The sequence below is a fragment of the Octopus sinensis genome, unplaced genomic scaffold (genome assembly GCF_006345805.1).
Source record: "Octopus sinensis unplaced genomic scaffold, ASM634580v1 Contig11999, whole genome shotgun sequence".
NCBI lineage: Eukaryota > Metazoa > Mollusca > Cephalopoda > Octopoda > Octopodidae > Octopus > Octopus sinensis.
The window spans coordinates 107,018-124,930 of record NW_021832528.1 but is presented as its reverse complement, the minus strand read 5'-3'; the positions used below and the strand labels follow the sequence as shown (position 1 = coordinate 124,930).

The window sequence follows — 17,913 nt, the reverse complement described above, 5'->3', positions numbered from 1 at the left end:
TACCCATAGATATGCGTAAATATATCCGACGACAATACACCTATATTTAACATCAAAGCTCCGCTGTATTTCATTACGTAAGGTACAAGAGAATATATAAAGATCATACAACTGGTATATCCGACAATCGCCCCTCCAATATATCCATTGAAGGGCACTTTTTTAAGTGTTTCATACTCTAAAATAGCCCTGGCATTACATATATATACTACATTTGTGCGGCTGTTATAAGTAACCCAAATGTGCTAAAAATTGTCATGAATTGTAGCGTATTGGTAGTCTTGACAATATATTCTTGGATGACATTAGAAATACCATAACTAACAAAACCAAAAAAAGCAAAAACAAGTCCAGAAATAGATTTAAAACCTAAAAAATATTTTTTATCAAAAAACCTGAATATCCATATAATAAAATATCCCCAACAACAAGACAACTTGAACCGAAAAGGACAGCAATTATACATATTCCATGCACAATTTTATATTTAACTTTGAGTAGTGTAGAACAGATTATAAACACAGTGACAATAATAAGCGAATCCATTAACTAGAATATAGAAATAAGTTAACTTGGATGTTTGTTATATTTGCATTACTGTAGGCTTTCACTACCAAATAATTGCCTTCGACGTCTGTTACTGAAACTAGTAAAAAGGCTATCCAATTTTCTCTTAGTGTTTGAGAACATACTTACTTAAGAACAATCCAAATTTTTGAATTTAACTTTTTGTAGAGACTGTATGAACATGTAAAAATTGATATGATCAGATAAAAGAAAATATTTTGAGCTAGAAAGACAATTTTTAATGAATATGTTACTTAAAGGAACATTAAAATTTTTTTCTTGCAAATATTCGCTTGTTATTGAGGTCCCGAATATGGCTAAGGACACAAACTGGCCAAGAAACAAGCCAAATAGAATCTGCTTTCTTATCATTAATGCAACGTGATATATTTAAAAATATTTAAAAAATATGTTTAGAATATATTTTATAAATTATTAACATTGATAGAAATAACAAATTATTTAGTTTGAAAAAACTTATTAATTCAGGAAAAGAAAAATTGTTATTCAAAAATGTATTTAAAAAATGACATTAAAATAGAATTATATATTTATTCGACCCTCAAGCGAATCCAATCTATTTTTTAGTTGAATTTGTCGCGATTCAAATGTCCCAATAAAGGAGACAAGAGTCCTCTCCAATTTATCAACTTTACTCGACAAAGCCAAAATTTGCAATTTTTCATTTTCTCTATCAATTTTGGCCTGTTCGGCCAATTCCTCGTCCAAAAGACCATCCTTTCTAAGAATCTCTTCCCCCGTGGCTATGAAAGTTTTTTCAGCCTCGGGATATTCCTTAAGGACATCCCACAAGTCATCCTTCTGTAGCACAAACAGATCACTGTACCCAAAACTGCGGATACTAGCACTCCGCTTATTCCCAGTCTTATTCCCAGGAATATTCATAATGCTCAGTTCCCCAAAAATAGCACCTTCCTTGAGGGTGGCAAAAATTGTGTTCCCGTCCTCGGAGACGACGTTGAGGATCCCTTTTTTGACAATATACATTTCCCTCCCAATGTCCCCCTTTCTGCAGATATAGTCATCGGGATTGAAGACTTGAAGTCGGAGTTTAAGAACAACTTCCATGAGAAGACCAGCCTCGACATTTTTGAATAATTTGACTTGTTTGAGTGTCTCAAAATGAAGATTAAGAGCAATCTCAGCCCTGAGTCTGCTTGGGAGAATATCGAGAGCCTTGTCATCATTAAGAGACTGTTTATTTGCGGAAAGATAGTTGAACCATTTGAGGATCTTAATTTGCAGTGATTTGTCAACATGGCGTAATTCCATGTACTGTTTAACCCCGTCCATGCTCTGTTGGAACTCGATCCTCGAGGAGTTGATGTTGGTGACCATACTCCCAATATTCCCCACGATGGTTGCGAAGATGAGGACCCCGATTAAAAAGTCGAGGACTACAAAAAAATGTTCAAAATTAGTGACAGGTCGAGGGACTTCTCCAATTGTAGTCAAAGTGAGAGTAGACCAATAGAAGCTGTATATATACATATATATCAACTGGTCCTTCCCTGACCCACACATGTCGTACACCCATCGGTCAGAACAGAATCCAATCGAATTGCTGACTGAGAAATACACACAGGCATTCCAGTGGATTATAATCAGGATGTAAGCCACTAGTTCAATCACTCGGAAAATGTTAGGAAATTTGGTTTTGTTTTCCACCAAGTTGAAATATTTGACGATTACATATATTTTTAGAATTCTATTTGCTCGCATTTCGGGGAAATAATTATCGAATAGTCCTCGGTTTGTGAAGTAAAGATAGTCCAGAGGGATGACTGAAATAATGTCCAATTTAAACTGCAAAGTCGCCCTATATTTTTGTCCCAACTTTTTAATGTCAGTCACCACAATTCCCTGTTCAAGGAAGCCTACATTGCGGACAACTCTCACCTTCCCTGGACTTGAGGAATATGTCAATCACATAAACCACATCTGAAAACACATCCAACACAGTCCAAGCCACTGAAAAGTCCTCCTGCAGTCGCCAGAATGACCATCTGGCTGTCAGAATGAGTGTGTTGTACAACACCACCAAAAACATGAGTGACAGCCAATAAAAGTACAACTTTCCTGACGTGTTGATTACAAATGTTTTCAGCCAACTTAAACTAACTGGGGACATTTTTAATGAGTTTAATCGACGGTTTTTTATTCCCCATTTTGATTTAAATTTCTATTTTTGTTATTTATTTGAATTTACTGCTTGGTCTAACATCTCCATTTGGCTTCCTAATTAGTCCGCATTGTCTACATATATACTTATACTATTAATTAATCCAATTTAACAACTCTAAGATCAATATATATCATTCCAAATAAAAAACAGCTTCCAATGTGGACACAAAGTCACGTGCTGACAATTCGGGCACATTTTTCTCAACCAAAGGCCACCTTGTCCTCAACACACGGACATCCTCGTTGGGGGACACAACCACCACCACACACCTACACTCCTTAATCACACACTACACTAATTTCCTATGGAATACACATACAGCCTCGTCCTTTGAAATTGTCTCACCTGACCAATTTTCTAACACACGTGGACTGCATTCAATAAATCCAAATTTGGCGGCAAATAATGCAACAATATCACACTTGAATAACATTGCCTACAAAAATCAACAAAAAATTACTTCTCTGTGCAAAATATGGCCAATTTGAGTCAAATTATCCACCATTTTATGCCTGCTGGTGACTACTCGTATTTTCCCTTCACAAATCTCGACAAAAAACTTGTTTCTACCACAAAATCCCCACAAATTCTCACTGGAATGGGACATTGGCCAATTTCATTACAATCTGCATTCGAATGCAGTCAAAGGACTGACAGGAGTCCTCCACAGCCTTGGTTGTGACTCCATCAGTCAATTTTGTGGACTTTAGACACTCAATTAGGCTGAAATAACAAATCAGTCAAACCAATGTCTCAAATTGCAGTTCTTTAAAAGAATAATCACTTTATTCAAAAGATTAATTTTTGATTTAAATTCTAATTAAAATATTATTTAATTAATTAATAATAAAATAATAAACAATACTTGTCATGTGGGTCACATATATGTAATAAAGTATGTACTCAAATGTAGCAGTAAATAGAGGACTGTCCAACACAGACTACAGAGAATCAACTACTGGTAATGAATATACTAGATTAGCCATGTCGAGTACAATCCGATCTCCCAACACTCTTGCAGTATCACAAACAACATGTTCCAGACACAACTAGTATATTTGAATAGTCAAAAATACAGTTTGGAATAGTTTTTGAACAATTATAGTATTCTGAGCTCTTTGGAGGATTATTGAAGCAGGGTTTGTTCTTGTTGTATAATCACCCACAAGATCAATGTTGAAACATGTTTTTGTGGAGGAGAGTTTAAGGGATAATGGCCACTTTAGTTCGTCTGGTAGGGACACTGTAAACACACCGTTTTCGTCGCAGATTAAACTAAATGTAGTGGCACCACAAGAATCATTTGACACTAGACAATTTATTTAAAATAATTAATTTAAATATATTTTTTATATTTAATATAATAAATAACCTTGTGGATTTATGTCTAATTCTCCTGTAATCCCACTGGGGGTCCTTTTCAAATGCCAGAGGGTCCTCAGCCTCAGAATCTCGCGGCTAACATCAAGGCAACTCCGCTTGCTTTGATCTTTGCCGAATCTTTCACGCTCGAGTTTTTCTGCACCGTCAATTAGGGCTTTATATGCCCGACTTAAAGCCTAAAAATGACGGTCATTTTCATACAAATTTTCTGCTTTGAAGATCAAAGGATATGCCGCCATTTGAAGTATTGGCGGGAAAATTATGACTTTTTTGAAGTGTGATATATTTATCGTTTTTTATGGAGGATATTTTGAGCAAATCGCCGAGGACGACAACTTCTTGGTAGGCGAGTCTGAAATTAGTTTATTTGTGTTTTACTTTAAATTTTGGTTTATTGTGGACAGATGAGTTGTGTTTGGAATAGTTTTGTTGTTTTCCTTTATTTTTTGGTTGATTATTTGAATGTTTTGTGTCCCTACTTTTTCGGCGAATGTGGATGGTCTGGGAATAATATTTTGAATTAACTTAATATATATTTCCTCTCCATCTGGCAGTATTTCTCGTACGTCACATTCTAGCGAGACTTCTAGACTAACATGAGGATTGATAGGTGGGGTATCCATTTAACCACAGCAAATATATTTGAATATATTTAATATTTTATTATTTATGTTATTATAATTATTATGGGAATTAATATAATAATAATTAATTTAAATTAAAAATTTATTATAATATAAAATGATTTTAATATAAAAAGAATAAAATTATTCAAATTTTTATATATTAAATATACATTTATATTTAATTTAATAATAATTTAGTTTTTAAAAATATTTAAATTTATTTATATTTTGATTATTTCACGTGTGGCATGCCTTTAAACATAAATACAGTCAAGAATGAGCAGCTATATGACCCTGAGGTCCCCGAATCTGCCCAAAATTCATTCAATTTTATGACGGGATGTGCATTTGTCAACATAATGAGACAAATCAGTGACCTATCCTCACGCTCTCGTGACATATTCACTAAAATATCACTCGAAATTACTGAAATATCAAACATCACAAACTCACTTGGCAATAAACAACAAAATTTAAGTCAAAAAATCCACAATTTCACCCCTAAATGGACTAAAATGAACATCAATTTTAAAAGCCCGCCAAATCCGTTCGAGAAAATTCCAGAACCCTTAAAAGAAGCACTCAACACGTGCGAAAAGCCCCAGAAATTTCAAATTCTGGACTCCTCTGTCAAAATATCACTCAGAAAATCAATAATTCGTAATCTAGAAGATTCTTATGATATAAATTATGTATATATTAACTAGTATTAATATATTTTAGATTATGAGGACATTTATGAGCAATAAAAACCGTGAAATGACCGTGGAACAAAAAAACGCGGATTTTTCTGACCATAAAATCCCCGAGGAGTCCTCTCAGGTAGTCCAAAATGCCAAAAAAGAGGAGAATATCTCGGCTATATCTCCCCGAAAGGTCTCCTTTGAAGGATTGATGGCCGAATTGAGCATAAAAGTATCAAAAACCAATCAAAACCCTCCCAAAGTCGACAAAAACGGCCAAGGCAAGTCTCCGGCTGAGGAGGGCAAGAGGAGTGTGTTAATGGAGGCTATTCGGGCTGGGGGGGTTAAACTAAATCCTGTGGGGGATAAGAGGGGGGTACAGCCTGCCTGTGGAATGATATCTGCTCTCAACACTGCTTTGGAGAAGAGGAGGGTGTCTATTAACTGTTCTGATAATGAGTCTGAGGGGGTTTGGTCTGATTGATTTGTTTTTAAATAATTAATTATTTTATTATTATTTTTTAATATTATTATTAAATAAATTATTAATAATAATAGCTGTTGTGGGACATGCTAAGTTATTTAGAAAAGCAGTTTATATTAGAAGGAATAAAGGTATATCAAAATATACCAATTTTTAGAACAATGTGCGAATTGATGGTAGAGACTGCCGTTCTTTAAGGGAAATAGGCATTGAGAGTGGAATACTTGTCAATGCTAATGGATCAGCTCGTGTTAGACAAGTATTTCAATCGTAGTAATCACTCAGGGTAATACTGAGGTCATTGTTGGGGTAAAATGCGAGCTTTCAACTCCAAACCAATCGACACCCACATCGGGGAGAATTGAATTTAATTTTGAATGGTAATTTATTTAATTTAAAAAATATTAATTGAATTAAATATAATTAATTTATAATATAAATTTTATTTAGTTCAAAAAATGTCTTTTCCGAAAACGATAATGATTTTCCCAGCCAAATGTCAGCGGAAGTCGTGGGCTTCATTAACTCCGCGTTTTCGAATTACCACCATAATCCTTCCCTCTGCATAATTCCGTCAAAAATATGCTGGTTACTCCACATTGACATTTTGGTTATATTCACGGTGGTTAACCTCACTTCAGTTATTGGAATCTGGCGGGAATATATATGACGTCACATCCCTGGCTATAAAAGTAGCCTTGGCGGACACAATCCTCCCGTTGGTCTCAGTTTCCGCGGAGGGTGAGGTGGAGCCGGTGGGGAAGGGATCCCGTCTGGACGTGAAGGAGTGTCCCACAGTGGTGACCACGTGCAAAGTGGAGTATTCTGTGTGTTTTGTAGATTGGGGAGAGTCATGTGTTGGATGGGTGTGTGGAGGAAGAGTTGTGTTCAGTCGGGAGGTAGTTTTGAGGGGAAAATATGTTTGAGTGTCGTCCTGGCCTTTGATTTGGAGGGAAATGTGGTCGCAATGAAGAAGTTGAAGGACGGAGGGTTGTCAGTCGACAGTGTGTTTGATATCATTGATGTATTCTCCTTATTTTTAGTTTAGCAAGCACAGCATGCGAGTGCTGAGTTGAGGGAAACTGTCGATGCCTGGATTTGTACTAATTTTTGTGTTTAAATTGGCATTTTTTTGTTTTTTAATATTTCTGGCATTAATTGATATATTTACTAACAATTTCTTTCCGTTGGATTTTCGGAAAATGTTTTTTTGAGTCTTGTAGCTCATTAGTCTGGATATTATAGGAAATGTGTAGATATAGACATCACGAGTCAATCATATTCACTTCTAACCGGCTAACAATGACTTTTATTTCAAGAAATAAATTCGGTAGAGGTCTGAAGTCACTTAGTAATAAAGAGAAAAAAGTTCCCATTTATTTTTTTGGTGACTTTGTAACATAAAGCAAATTTTGTTTAAATAGAGGAGGAATTTTCCGACTCATTGATTTAAAAAATTGTGTCATCACCGTCATCACTGCCGAGGATTTACAAAGTTCAGACCAATGTTTGTTAATAATGCCTTACTCAATAATTCAGCTTTCCCGTATTTGTTGAATGTTTAAATTTAATAATAAAAAAATATTTTTATGAGAAAATGTTCCATAGCAATGACATTTTCTCAAAAAATTAGAATTGTTTAAATCTTATATTAAGAATCAGTTACGCTCTGTATAGTTAGTTAGTTAGTTAGTTAAAGCCGTAATCACCCGTGTCCGGCCATTGGCTGATCCTGAGTTGTCAAATGCCTCCACGAGTTTGAGTCCAAAGCAGACATCGTCCACGAGTCCCCGTCCGGTGAACAATTTGACAAGAGGATTTTCTTGGCAGAGATGATAAAGGGGTAGGGTGTCAGGTCTGTATACATTTACTGAATTGTTTTGGACTATTCAAGAACGATTGTTTTGGTAGCACAATTTTAAAAAGATGTCAAAATTAATTAAAAATGGTTTAAGTCCAATTGTAAATAGAAAATGTCTCTTTCTTCGCTTTACATGATTACCAAAATTGATACAAAAAGTGTCAAATTTGAAAATTGCTTTGTTAAAATTGGTATAAATCTTACAGATGTACTATTTCCAATCGTGGCGATTCCAGTATTGCATAGTTGTGTCATTTCAGGCTATGTATTTTTCTGTATTTAATATTTGGTAGCAAAAAGAACGCGGTTGTAAATTTTAATTCATATCACTTGTCCAATTTCACAGGTAAAAGTTGCGTGTAATGGTTTGTAAAAGCATTAAATCATAAGTGTCCCTATCAGTTTGCAAAGGAAAATTACAACAAATAGAGAGTTAAAAAATCCCCCGTCCTACAAAATATAAAAAATCACTGACAGTTTATATTCTTTCTCCTCTGATCGATGAATCTACACATACAAACAAATAGCTCACGCAAATTGTTTAACCCAGAATAGACCTCCAATCAGGCACGTCTAGAAAGTTCACAAACAAGAAACAAAATGGCTCAAGACTCTGCAGACGCGCGATCTGTTCTTCTATAGCCTTGCCATGGGTGGCACTTTTGAAACTTTTGATGCCACATTTTAAAATGTTGAATCTTCTCAAAAGACCTTAGAGGCTCTAGAATAGCGTTTCTCAACCTTTTTTAAATGGGGACCCCCAAAGGGACTCCGTTAAAAAATTTCAGGGACTCCATAGTATCGATTTTATCTTAATCAAGAATTAAATCAAATCTTATTAATAAAAAATTATAAAGTGATTAAACTGCCTAATGGGACTTTTGTTCTTGAATTTTAGAGATTAAAATATCAAAGAGAAACAATTACATCTTAGTTAAAAAGAACTCTCAACAATCAGAATAATTCAAAACACTCTTTAACAGTCAATCTGATTCAATCGGTGTTAGTTACGTTATTTCTCATGTTATTGCGAAGCATAGAAAGCTTTTTTCTGATGGTGAATATATAAAAGAAGCGTGGATAAAATGTGCACTATTCTTATTCAAAGAAAATCCAAAAATTGTAGAAAAAATATTCCATTTTCACGAAATAAAGAAAAGAATTTTGGTGATGAATTAAAATATCTTTCTTCAACAAAGTAAAGATATCAAGTCTTATGATTTCATTTCCCTTTGTGTTGACGAAAGTACGGACATATCTGGATTGTCACCCCTAGCAATTTTTGTCAGATATTGCGCCGTAAATACTATTATGGAAGAATTATTGTTTTTGCCAGCATTAGCAACAACTAATAAAGGAGTTGATATTTTTAACACAGTTGTAAATTCGATCACAAAGAATAAGATAGATATTTCAAAAATAGTATCAATAACCACAAATGGTGCACCCAGTATGATTGGAAAGAATATCGGTTTTGTCAGCTTACTTACACAGCACGTCGGGCATCCAGTTCTTGGTCTTCATTGCATCATTCATCAACAGGTTATTCGTTTTTCTTACAACCTTCAGGTTTTATGTGCAAAATCTGGATTCGAGCCATTCGAGCACATTACAATCATTGTCACAAAAATAATTAACTTCATTTCTGCTCGGTCCTTAAATAAAAGAAAATTTCAGACAATATTAAATGAAGTAAATTCACTACATATGGGTTTTTTATAATCTGTTAAAAGGATTAATTATGTATAACAACGTAAGATGGTTGAGCCGTGGAAAAGTTCTTGAACGATTTGTCCAGTGGTTTGATGAAGTTCAAATATTTTTACAGAGTGAAAAAGTAATTGATAAGTATCCACAATTAATGGACCCTGGATGGATCCTTAAACTAACATTTTTGGCAGATTTTATGTGCCATTTAAATGAATTGAATTTGAAAGGTGGTAATAAATTATTATATTACACGATTGACTTAATTCAGGCATTTGAGGCCAAATTGGTTGTTTTTAACATTGACTTACTTTCCAACAATTTTAAATGTTAAAAATACTAAAAAATTCTTAAAATTAGATTTAGTGTCTATGAAAAAAGATCTACCTAAACAAATTCTAGAATTTTCGTCGTTAATTCAGTCAGTAATTCATGAATTTTCTTCAAGATTTGTTGAATTAAAACTATTTTCCCAAACATCCAACTTTAGAATATATCCAGATTTAATTACATTCGATAAACTTAATTTAAAGATTCTAGAATGAATAAATTTTGAAGATCTGGAAATGCAGCTAATAGATCTACATTACAGCTCTATTGAAACAAAAATTTGTTGATTTAAGAGATACTTTGGAAATAATTGAAAATGATCAATTATCAGTTTCACATGAAGACCTCACAAAAAGAAATACTGACAGTACGAATTCCATTCCTGATAAATTTTGTTTAAATCTTTGGTATCTTGATTGTTGTACCCTGGGCGGTCCGCCCGATGTTTTGTTGAAAGACTTAGTCACTCTAATTCCGGCGTTATCGAACATTGGTCTGGTCATTAATTCCAACACGTCTGAGTTTGTCAATTTCACTGTTTAAGAACTTTTCTCTTTTTTTCGGACTCCTTCCCCAGTTGAGACAACACCTTTGTCTGATCTGGAAATTCTGGGGTCACCGATTCTCGCCGACTCAGCTACACGAATCCTCCTCTCCAAAAAAATCTCATTGCATCTCTTTCTGAAAAACTTTCTGTCATTGATCCTTATCCTTCATTCTACATCTTCAAAAACTATCTTTTAAAACAAAAATCATTTATATGCTGAGAAACTCTCCTTGTTTTTATGTCACGCAAGTGCTGGAATTTTATCATTCCTTGGTTCGGAGGTTTGCGGAGAAAATTCTCAATGTGCATTTCGACGATATTGCCTGGTGTCAGGCTAAACTTCCTGTGAGTCACGGAGGTCTGGACCTCCGTTCCAGTCTTGATTTGGCTCTTCAAGCCTTTTTTTCTTTGGCGTCTGGATCATATCTCCTTGTCTAAAAGATTCTAGAAAAAACTACTGAATTATCTTTGGACTCTGATGTTGATTCGGCCCTTGCACTTTGGAAACAAAATTATTCTGAAATCCCTTCCGATGTCATTTCTCAGCGGGATTGGGACAAAATTCTTTGCCGTCGATCTTCAGCTGACTTGGAACCACTCCTCGACCAACACAGACTGGCCTGTTTTCGTTCCGTCTGTCAGTCATACTCAGACTCCTGGCTGAATGTACTCCCTTCTCTGCTTTTGGATACTGTCTTCGATAGAGATTCACTCCGTTTGGGTATCTGCAATCGCCTTGAACTCCACGTCTGCAGACCTCACCCCTGTCGTTTGGGGCTAAAGTTGACCCACTTGAATTACATCCTCTGTCCTGTCGAATGAGTGCCGGCCAATTTTTTCGGTACACTGAAATTAACAATTTAATTCACAAAGCCCTGGAAAGAGCTGGTTTCCCTTCAGTTCTGGAACCGACGGGCCTCGACCATGAAGATGCAAAACGTTCCGACGGCTGTACGCTTTTTTGCTCTTGAATCCGAGAAGCAGCTCGTTTGGGACGTCACCTGTGCCGACTCTTTCGCCAAAGGAGCATTGAATTCCACTGCTTGTCGGCTGTGAAGGCCGAATCCATGAAACTGACTAAATACGATAATTTGTGCGATCGCTTTCGCTTTTGTGAATTGCCGTTGAGACTTCCTGTGTTTTCGGGGCAAAGACCGTTGCTCATCCAAAGAAACTTGGCCGTCTGTGCACCCATCGCTCCAGAGATCCCATGAAATTTATAATCATTATTCAGAGGATCTCGCTGGCTGTTTTATCCTGGAATTGTCTTTCAATCCTCCGAGCCGGTACTTAATAACTAGCTTATTCCTTTTTCTTCTTGAAAGTGTTTCGAGAAACTGTTTAATTCTATTATTAACTATTTATTTAAGTTTTTTGTAAAGATGGCGTTTATTTTTGGTATCCCTCTTTTTTCTAATCCTTTTTACTGATAAAAAATAATTTTTTAATAGATAGCGGAAAGGGTAAAACGAAGCTAAAGAAAAGAAAACGAGGCTGAAAAAAGCTGAGGTTAAGTTATTTAATTAAAAATCTTAAATTTTGACTTTTTTATTCGTTCTCTGCGGCTTCTTTGCCTTCCGCTTTCTTTGCCAACTTAATTTTTTATCTATTTAATGTGTTATTCATCTGATGTGTCTATTAGTTATGTAGTATGTCTGTTAGTTATCTGGTGTGCTGTGTATATGTTTGTTATCTAATGTGGCGTTTGAACTTGGTGTGTCTGTTACTTCTGGTGTGTATCTTATTTATCTGTTTGTGTACCCAAAATATTTGTGCTTTTCTTCTGTTGAAAAAATATAGAATACCTAAAAAATGTAAAAGAAAAACAAAAAAAATTAAATTAAAAACAAAACTGAAAAAATGAAAAAAACAAAAAAAAGTAGAAATCAAAAATTAAAACACAAAAAGCTCAAAAATTAAAAAAGCTAAAACAAAAAAAACGATGAGGGCAAAGGAGAGAAAATACGAAGCGCTGCGAGATCGATTCGTGTTCTGTCCGATTGTGGTCGAGACAACTGGAGGAATAAGTGGGAAATCACTTCGCTTCCTAAAGAAGCTTGGACGCTTAGTCACATTAAAAAGCCACGACATACGTGAGACCCGGTGGCTTCTCCAGTTGATCTCCGTTGCTATCGTGAGAAAAAACGCCAGTATATTCTAATGTTTCCAGCATCAGTATGGATGTTAATTGTAGAATTTAAATATCACTAATTTGACGGAATTTAGGAAATTCAATTAGTTTTTAAACTTTACTTGAGTATTATATTTTTCTTCTGTCGACCTCGCGAGAATCTTCCGTAAATAAAAAATTAATGATACTGGACAAAACGGCAATTGTTAAAACAAGTCGAACTGTAAACAATCATTTACTAAAATTCGTTATGATAAAATAATTTTCATAAATGTTAAGCCACCATGAAATTCTAATTTAGTGCATTAAAGGAATATAAACCAGGATTCATTAGATAAATTCAATTTCTCTGATTTTCTAGAAAAAATGGTCATGAAATGTATTTTTGCTCAACGCAGTTGATTCCAAGTTAATTTACTAAGTTTTTTGATCTGTTCTTAAAACTCTGACTTATTACACTAATCTGACTAATGTCGAGTATTTCCACGTCTCATTATCTTCCTGTATTAGAACACAAGAAATGGTAATTACTCAAACAGTTTATATTTCTTTAGTTTATTGCTCAAATAAATTCTTTCAAACTCCACTTGGCCTAAAATTTTGGAAAGTTTTTTGAGTTTTTCGTCTGTAGCAACACCCTCTGGGGATCGAAAATAGTCCTCCATGTATTCCTTCCATCCTTTTTCTCCCAAACTGGACATATGTGAAAATATCCCGGAGGGTCGATTGGAAACGCTGTCCTCCGAAGACTGACCCAGAGGTTTCATTTCTATAAATAAAGTATGCTTAGGAAAGTGTAGTATAAACTGTTAGAATTGTCCTGTTCTTTGTTCACAGAAGAATGGTTGGATAAGTCAATTGAATTCGAAAATAGTTCATTGGCATATTTATGAATAATTAGTGCATTCGATGGGTCGACAGAATATCCATGAATGAAGAGCACTACCATGTGTGTGGCAACCACAAATTCCGCTTTATTTAGTCGCCCGTCTTGGTCTTTGTCGGCAGTCTCCCAAATGAAGGCCAACAAATTTTTGGACAATTTGGATTTTTCAAAAAAACTAATCAACGCTCTCCCTAGTGGTCAATGACATACTCATAACCTGGAATAGACACGTGATCTGCCCGCAGCATGTCAAAGTAGTATGAGTAGTATTCGGCCTGCTCTTTGCTTATTGAATACATCTCAAGGACTGATTATATATATTAGAATTTTGTATTTTTTCAAGATTTAATAAAATAAGATATTTTAGCCCATTTTTATGTCAGTCCTCAGGAGTCTGTCCAGTGATGAATATGCACGTGTAGAAATATGTGGTCAAGTAAGGGACGATAAACAGCGAGTCAGAAATAAAATCTGAATTCATGTTTTCGTGATAAAATGAGACCAAATATCATTACAGATAGAAACGTCTTCCGAACACACGATGATTTTCCAATTTATATATTTTTAGTTGACATACATTGATAGTTAAGATTCACTGAGGACAAGTGGGCTGTCGAATGGAAAATCTGATTAACACCTTCTTGATATAAGCGCCACATGTAGAATGAGTTGCATGTCAGTGTTAAGTAGTGTCAAGAGTGAGAGTAATGTTCCCCACTATTTTCCTGCCCCGTGGTGCATTCCGAATTGAGGAAACATTCTCCTGTGCCAATTGGAGTCGCGTTGGGAGTGCTCGTGTGGATTGGTTGGTGTGCTACAACGAGGTTTGACAATGTAAACAGTTTTGTCAGTACAACTGTGCGAATGGTATATTCTGGCAAAACCAATTGGCAAACAACAGTGCTACAGACTGTCTACCCTTTCAGTGGACGGGACAGAATATGAATGTGTTAGAACGAGTGTGACTAATGATTTGCTCGTTGAGAATGCCATTGAAATTACTGATCAAAAATCAGTTATCAGTTGCAGTACTTATTAACAATTAAAATGTTTGAATAGAGAAAAAAATTCAATATGGAAATGAGCTTAATTAAGTACCGGAATGAATATTATTATTAGAATAAAGAATGTTAATATTTTTTTATTTCCTTATGCCTTAACATATGGCATTGTCCGAATCGTATGGGAGACACTCATTGCATGCTTGGATAAGTAATATTCATACCTGTTGCTCCCACAGTGGTCACTGTGAATGTTCCGTACGTCAGATTCAACTGGAAATTATTACTAGGCTATGAAATAGATATGGACTTACTGTAGAATTAAATCAGAATCATCACCTCCAAGTATTCTAAGCTTATACATCGAAATGAATACGATGTTGGTTGGGATTCACCTATTTGGAAGCAGATTATAGAGCTTTCAAAAGAAATTCTGTATTTAATGCTAATAAAAGGAAGGTACGTTTTGTATTTCGGCAAAGAACTAGAATTTTGTTATTCTTAAAAATACAGATGTGACAAACTCGAACAGGTCAAGAATGCCGAACGACTGAAATACTGCAATTCCCAGCAACTCCAAAGAAATCTATAGTTGAAAATAATTGAATTAAGTCATTACACTGCATTTAACGATTTCAGACCATAAAAAGTATCGTCCATAATATATTTCAAGGAACCAGAACATTCTCTACGCAAATGAATAAACAATTATCGACAGTGCTTCAAGTTTTGGAAATATTCCAAAATTTGGTCTTTTAACAAATGAGACATTATTGAGTATATGAACATATATGATATTCGAATCAGTTTCAATGTTCGGAAAAATGCAATCTCGTAGCGATCTAGGTATACTTTAGAATTTTATAAACATTTTTGTTGTGTATCCCGATTTTAATTCACAGGTTTTTGACGTGATTTTAGAAACTAGCACTATGATGAAGACAAACATTTAAATTAAAATTATTCACAATTTATTAAATTATCCTGACAAATTATATCATTCATTTTATAATCAGTTAATAAAATAATTAAAAACATGTATCCAAGTATTCAAAATCATTCAATTTCAATAAAAAATTAAAAATATCTGTTTTTACCAAAAAATTTCGAAGTAATCCACGCTAGGAAATTCACAATATAACAGAAATCTACATCTACGAAATAATTATTCCCTTATAAACATATTTAATAATAAACAGCACAGTTAGACATTGCAGTCCTTCCAAAGACCCCTAACAAGCACATTATGCAGAAAGTTATCCTCAGACATCCTTTCGTTAAGAGGAGGCCACGGATTCCCTTACAATCAATAATCCCAATAACCTTTAAGTTCTAAAATCGACAATTTGACTCCTGTTCCGGGATAACGGTGAGGGGCAGTGAGAAGATTGGTGTAGGAATCCACGTGGTCTTGGAAACGAGGCACGAGGACTCGGAATAATTTTCTGATCAAATCTTTTTCCTGGAATTTTATAGAAAAAACAAAAAGAACCAAAAGCCAGTAATTGGCGTATTTCATGGTTTCAGTATGTCTGTCCCCGTAGAGTAATGCACGTTGAATTAACTAGTGATATTGGATAGGGAGGGGACACGATTTCTGCATATCCTTGTGCTTCGTGGAGTTGGTCGTGGTAGCCCTCAATTCGCTCAAATCTGGTCACCGCAGTCACAATTTCTCGTAATTTGAGCATTCGGCCTTCTGGTCCTGACCCACAGGCTTTGGCTCCTGGTAGGTTTCTTCGACGGTTTAGATACGGGACTCGTAATCGAGTAGTCATAATGTGGACACACAACAACTATAACGTTATTTAATTTTATTTATTTTTTACTAAAAACTTCAAAGATAAAAATCGTAGTCATGTATGTTTTCTTTCCTTTCAAGAACCTCAAAATTTCATTTTTGTTGATACAAAATCCGATTTTAAAAAAGCATATTTTTGCAATTCATAGTAATAGAAGTAAAACCCTTCTTAACTTAGTTCGAATAATACACAGTCTTTCTATGTTATTCACTTTCGGATGAACTTTATACTCTGATAAAACACGTCGAGTTCCCAAATAAATGTTTTCAAACTTTTTGGGTTCAATATTAAATGTAATATCTGACGATGTGAACAAGAGAATCTTGGTGAATATAAAATTGAACTTAGTCAACTTTTTAAAGCCACAAATAGATACCCTGAGTCCATATATTAACTATTAAATATAGCTTATTAATATGGAATTATATGATTGGCCAGAATATCGAAAAATCTTGGATTAATGTTGGTTGCACAAAAAAGTGAACGAATCCTAAAGTCATTTCAAAAAGCGGGTAATTTATTGGCCATGCAGTCAAATGACATTGGATTGAATAAAACAAATCTTTGCATTCAATACTCTCTTATTGTTTAAAGGAGACTAACTTTACTGACCCTTCTTAGTGGATTGTATATAATTCTAAAATTGAAGGAATGTTTAACTCAAAATCCATTCTTTGATACGTACAAGGCAATGTGTTCTCAGTGGAACTCAGTGATGAAAATGTTGAGAATTTTTGCTATAAAATGTGGACGGGTGCTACAATTATTATTTATGAAGACACATTTTTTGTGAACAAATCGAATAGACTCATGACACAAGCAGACAATCTACAGCAGCTAATAATTGGTGGAGATACGGGTGGATATCACAATATATCCAGAACAGTAAAAGAGATAATTACTTCAATTGAGGTTGAAATCACTAAATAGTATTTCAATTATTGCCTTATAATAATCTTTATTTAATGAACCACACAAGTTGTGCTTCTAGTAAATCAAAAGGACCAATTATGCATGATAAGGGACCCCTCTTACCATAGAGTTGGCTTAGTAAGGGACCAATTAGGCATGAGAAGGGACCCCTCTTACCATAGAAATGGAAAAAATGCACAAATACGACTTACTTGCAAGTAAAGTGAATATAGTACTGATTATGCAATGATAATACTCTTAAATTATATGCAACAGTACTGTGGATACTCTGGAAAGAATCCTGAATACAATAATTGGTAGATTGACGAGGATAACTGTAAGCAAATTGAAATAAATAATTTGAAGATTGAAAAATAATGCTTTAAAATAGGACAAAAGAAAATAATGTGAGAAAACCAGTGGGCAAGTAGACTCTCAACTTTAAGCCAGGGAGGTTAAAGAGTAGTTCTATAAGAACACGTGAAAATTGAAAATTCTGTAGAATTTCAATTGATCAATTTGGACTCCACCCTCTTTCCTGTCGAAAAAGCGCTGGTAGATTCCCGAGGCATTCAGCTCTCAACGACGTTATAAGAAGAGCTCTCGATTCAATCGGATTCCCATCAGTGCTGGAACCACCTGGATTGGACCGAGGAGATGGAAAACGCCCAGACGGGATGACTATCTTTCCGTTTTTGGAAGGAAAGCCTCTCGTATGGGATTCAACATGTTCCGACTCCTTGTCCAAGACAAATATGTTGGAAAGTGCCTGCAATGCTGGCACAGC

At 34.9% G+C, this 17,913-nt stretch overlaps 1 protein-coding gene and 2 long non-coding RNA genes across 3 annotated transcripts; 1 reads left to right on the top strand and 2 right to left on the bottom strand.

Annotated features, from left to right (window-relative positions):
* Nucleotides 1-1,110: 1,110 nt before the first annotated feature.
* Nucleotides 1,111-3,206, bottom strand: LOC115229142 (cyclic nucleotide-gated channel rod photoreceptor subunit alpha-like). The gene is made up of 2 exons (XM_036499121.1): nt 3,119-3,206; nt 1,111-2,492 (listed from the first exon to the last, which is right to left on the bottom strand). Exons 1-2 carry the CDS (start codon nt 3,204-3,206, stop codon nt 1,111-1,113), a joined length of 1,470 nt encoding a protein of 489 aa, XP_036355014.1.
* A 169-nt stretch (nt 3,207-3,375) lies between these two features.
* On the bottom strand, nt 3,376-3,822 carry LOC118761311. The gene is made up of 3 exons (XR_004997282.1): nt 3,748-3,822; nt 3,639-3,714; nt 3,376-3,589 (listed from the first exon to the last, which is right to left on the bottom strand). It is a non-coding gene; the product is annotated as an uncharacterized LOC118761311 (long non-coding RNA).
* Nucleotides 3,823-6,136: 2,314 nt separating this feature from the next.
* LOC115229135 lies at nt 6,137-6,758 on the top strand. Its single transcript, XR_003883298.2, has 3 exons — nt 6,137-6,329; nt 6,400-6,559; nt 6,591-6,758. It is a non-coding gene; the product is annotated as an uncharacterized LOC115229135 (long non-coding RNA).
* Nucleotides 6,759-17,913: the final 11,155 nt, after the last annotated feature.